A 4,268-nucleotide genomic window follows, 5' to 3' on the forward strand; every position below is an offset into this window, starting at 1 on the left:
GACTGGCTTCGGTAACGTCATGCGGTTAATGAAGCGGTGCCAGAGGGGCGGAGACCGCCGAAGGCAGGAGTCTAATCGCTTGAATCCGAAGTAAGGACAACTCGGCATCAGCGGCGAGGCCTGAGCAGAGCGGGTCCCCTCTGCAGGCGCCCAGGAGAGCTGCTCGGCACCCGCCCTCGCCCCCACTGGGGAGTGACAACCAGTGCAGCAGGAGCTGGCTTGGCTTTGGTTGGGTTCGGGTGCTGCCAGCATCCTGGCCTCAGCTGGAGAAGTCCTTAGGTAGAGCTTTTGCTGGTTTAGAAGAAATGGATCCCTCTGTCACAGAGTCTTTAAGGTGGGAAAAGACCTTTAAGGTCGATGAACCCAACGCTGCCATGACCACTAAACCTTCTGCTTGCCCTGGGGCCATTCCTGGAGGTGCTGCTGACTCAGAGGTGGGTGCAGCACCATAATCCTCCCGTGACAGCCCTGGGTGGGCATGCAGCTGCAAACCAGTCCAGCAGCCCAGTTATACCAGTGGTGGTGGTGGCTGCATGTGGTCTGGGTGTGGGAGTAGCTGGGGAGGAGTAAACATCCCAGTGACTACACAGAGACCTTCCCAAGCAGGCTGGGATGAAATGCTGCCCCAGGGTGTGGTCCAGGCAGTGTTGTGGTAAGAGCCGAGCTGGTTTTATTTAGCTTAGAAGGAATGTTTCCACCTTTGCATCCTGGAAGTGGAAGGAGTTTTGCTGCCTCATCAGCCAGCCTGAGACTCTCCATCCAGCCCAGCTGGGAAGTCTTGTCCCCATAGAGTGGGTCAGGCTGTTTTTTTTCCTCATTAAAGACAGATTTTCACTGTTCAGACCCCTTTGTGCTGTTGTGCTTTTCTCTTCCCTAAAGAGAAGACAACAACATGACCTTAAAGCTTCTGGTGTTGTTGCCAGCTGCTGGCCCTGGTGATTCCTGCCTCCTCCTGATAACTGTGCAATTTCCTGGCCCCTGACTTGTACAGTGTGCTGATCAGAATCCATAAAGACTATTTTAGATCCAGCCTCTTCAAGCTTGTGTTGGAGTTTTGGGGTTTTGGGGTTTATTTTTCCATGCTCTTGAGTCATAAAACACCTCATTGTTTTTTCCCTGCCATGGTTAACATGCTGCAAGCTCCTCACCCCCAAGGCTCCTTCATTTATCCTGCAGCTTTTCTGACCAGGTGATAGGTTTAGGATCTGCTCTGGAGCTCCAGTGACATCTTTCCTGAGTTGACTTTGATTTGTCCTGAAAATACCTCTTAATTTTTCAGTCACCTCCACAGCCCTGCCCCCCCAGTGTCCCCCCTTCTCCTCTGGCTTTGTGCAGAACTCCTCTCTCTCTCTGTCTGGAGTTCAAAGGGCAGGGTCTGCACCAGGGCTGGGTTTTTTTGGGTTGATGTTGTGCTGAGCTGTTGGTGAGGAGCTCTCCAGTTTCTCCCCTTCCCTCCTGCAGTGTCCTCAAGCAGTGCAAAGATGTGGAGCTCTCCTTCAGCGACGTCCCGGGCAAGCCTGAGGCCTTCAGAGGCACCAAGAAGGGGGTGCTGTACCTCACCCCCTACAGGGTAAGGGCTGCTGCTCCCTCAGGGCACCTCGTGGGCTTTAGCCCAGGGACCTGGCTGCTGTTAGAGGGAGTGGTTTTGTGGGAGGGACTGCTGGGAGCACTGGGGGAGGTGGAAATTGGAGGGTTGGTGCCTCTGTCCCAATCCCAACTCTACAAAGGCTCGTGCAGCCCTGGGAACCACTGCTGGGAGAAGATATTTCATATAATATGTCAGTATAACACCCCACTGAGCACTCAACCAGCAATTCAGCTGCTCTCTGCACCCTTGCTGTCTAACCCAGAGGCTTCTCCTGTCCTGCAGATGATCTTTGTGGCCAAGGGCAAGGACCCTCTGCAGTCTTTCATGATGCCCTTCTACCTGGTGAAGGGCTGCTCCATTGAGCAGCCTGTCTTCTCTGCCAACTACATCAAAGGGCAGATCCAGGCTGAGGCAGGAGGTGAGTGTCTGTTCTGGGCAGCCCCAACCCTGCCTGGGTGCCACGGGTCCTGTTCTGCTGAGCACCAGGGGGAGGGTTGGTTGGGCAGAGAGGTGGGGGAGTAGCTGTGGCACCTCCAGGCTGAGCTCACCCCTGTCCTCTGAACTTCAACACACTCCTGCTGTGGTTTCCTGGAGCTTCTGCCTTGCTCTTGTGTGACATGTTTACTGGCTGTCTGCATCTGCTTGGGTTTTTTTGCCCTGGGAGGGTGAGGAAGTGACCAGGTCACTAATTATTGCTATTGATGGACAGAATTACACCCAAGGGATTGAAACCCAGGCTTCTGGTTTGGATTTCCTCCCTTTTCAGCCCTGGAATTGGTTTCTGTGCATCTTGGTGGCATCTGGAGAGCTTCTGCTTTTGTCTTTCTGTTTGTAACACAGTTTTAAAGGGATTGGATCCTCTGCAGATCCAATTTTTCCAATGATCAGCCCATTTTTTGGGGCTGAAGTCATACCAGGAGAGGGGTTTTAAAGAACTGCATCTCCAAGGGGGTGACTTTATCCATGGTGGGTTGTTTTGCTGTATTTATCTACTCTGCCCCCAAAAGATTATTTACTTTTAGTAACTTCATTGTCAGATGAGGAAGATAAATCTTATTTTATGAAATCTTTTATTTAAGTGGCATTTTTTTCTAAAAATACCAAAACTCACCAAAAAAAGCCCCTACAAAACACAGCACTCTTACATTTAACTTGCAATATTATCACCTGCTTGATTATTTCCCCAAAAATTGCTGTTATACCTCAGCATTTATAATCTGCCTGAGCTCCTGGGGGCCAAGGAGATTAAAAATGTTGCATTTGGTTTAAATCCCAGCCTGAGGTGCAGATTCTGAGCTGCAGAGCACTGAGGTCAGCAGTAAAACTTCATTTCAGGGCTTTGAGTTAAAATCTTCCTGAGTGAATTGTTCTTTCTTTCCACTGTGCTCCTGATGAGGTTTTGTTAAACCTTTCAGGAAAGAACAGAACAAGGTAGTGCCTAGAGGAAGCTGCTTCTGCATAACTGTGGTGGGGATTGTCTTTTAAAAGGTAAAGAAAAACCCTTTAAAAGGTATTTAGAAAGAAATAAAGAATTCCTGAGGCACTGTTCTGGGGGGCATCTGATGGCAACACCATGACCCTTGGCAATAGGGTGCAAAATACTTCTGGAATAAAGAAGAAAAAGCCTGATTTGAGTCTGAACTGTTGTGCTGACTGCTCCTGATGAGGTTAATCACCTTTCACTTCTCTTCCCTCTCTCCCCTAGGTGGCTGGGAGGGGCAGGGGACATTCAAACTGACCTTCAACAGTGGAGGAGCCATTGAGTTTGGCCAGCTGATGTTCAAAGCTGCCTCCAATGGTAAGAGATCCTCCATCCTGCAGCTAGCTGGGGAGCAGTGGCCTTTTGGAACTCCCTGGGGAGGAGGATGCCCTCTGCACTCCACAGTGCTGCATATTTTTTCCTCTTTCCAGGGAAACTTTTGTTTTCCCTTCAGTCCTTTGACTTTATTTCACCTCAGTGCATTTTGCAGTCAGGAGTGTTGTGGGGTTTGTGCTTCTGTTTGTACAGAGCCTTGTTCTTCCTGGAATAAAGCTGAAACATGAGATGGTGAAAAATTGATCCATTTCCCTACCCTCAGCTCAGTTCTACCCCGTGTAGTAACATGGGCAAAGTTATTGAAGAGAGGCTAAAATAAATCTTAAAAAACAACTTCTATTTAAAATTTTCAAGTGGAGTGAAAACATACTTGATTTTTTTTTTCTGATAAAGTGTTCTTTTTCATTAAATGTGCATTTAAAAACATTCTTTTCCTGATGAGAAGGTTTTAAAGGAAGGAGGAACCACCCTACTGATATTTTTTTTTTATAAAGCTCTTTTCTCCCAGCAGTGGGAGCTCTGGGATGGGGCTGGGACCTGTTGGTTGGGATTTCTGCAGCTGGTTTCCTGCAGCACCCTGGGAATTGGCTTTTCAAGGACTCTCTAGTGAATTTAGATGAAGGGAAGTGTTGCTGCATGGATGGGACTTCTCTTTAACCCAAACAGCTGACTAATCCTGTGCTCCTCAGCTTCCAGTGGCGTGCCCCTCCAGAACCCTGGCTTTGGCTACACACCCGTGCCTGGAGGATACCCCCCTGCTCCTGGGGGTTACCCCCCTGCCCCGGGGGGCTACGCTGCCCCTCCACCACCCAACGGGCCCTATCCTTACCCACCACCCCCAGCCAATGCCTATGGACCCTGCCC

General features: G+C 49.8%; 1 protein-coding gene across 1 annotated transcript in view; it reads left to right on the forward strand.

Moving 5' to 3' along the window:
• Positions 1-19: 19 nt before the first annotated feature.
• LOC103774976 (WW domain-binding protein 2-like) overlaps positions 20-4,268 on the forward strand; it is a 6,011-nt gene continuing 1,762 nt past the window's right edge. Inside the window, exons 1-5 of the mRNA XM_008942417.1 lie at positions 20-90; positions 1,462-1,570; positions 1,871-2,006; positions 3,294-3,386; positions 4,094-4,262. Of these exons, the coding sequence (XP_008940665.1) occupies positions 20-90; positions 1,462-1,570; positions 1,871-2,006; positions 3,294-3,386; positions 4,094-4,262 (578 nt within the window). The remainder of the gene's footprint in view (positions 91-1,461; positions 1,571-1,870; positions 2,007-3,293; positions 3,387-4,093; positions 4,263-4,268) is intronic.

This window comes from Merops nubicus, unplaced genomic scaffold (assembly GCF_000691845.1).
Source record: "Merops nubicus isolate BGI_N331 unplaced genomic scaffold, ASM69184v1 scaffold39356, whole genome shotgun sequence".
Lineage (NCBI taxonomy): Eukaryota > Metazoa > Chordata > Aves > Coraciiformes > Meropidae > Merops > Merops nubicus.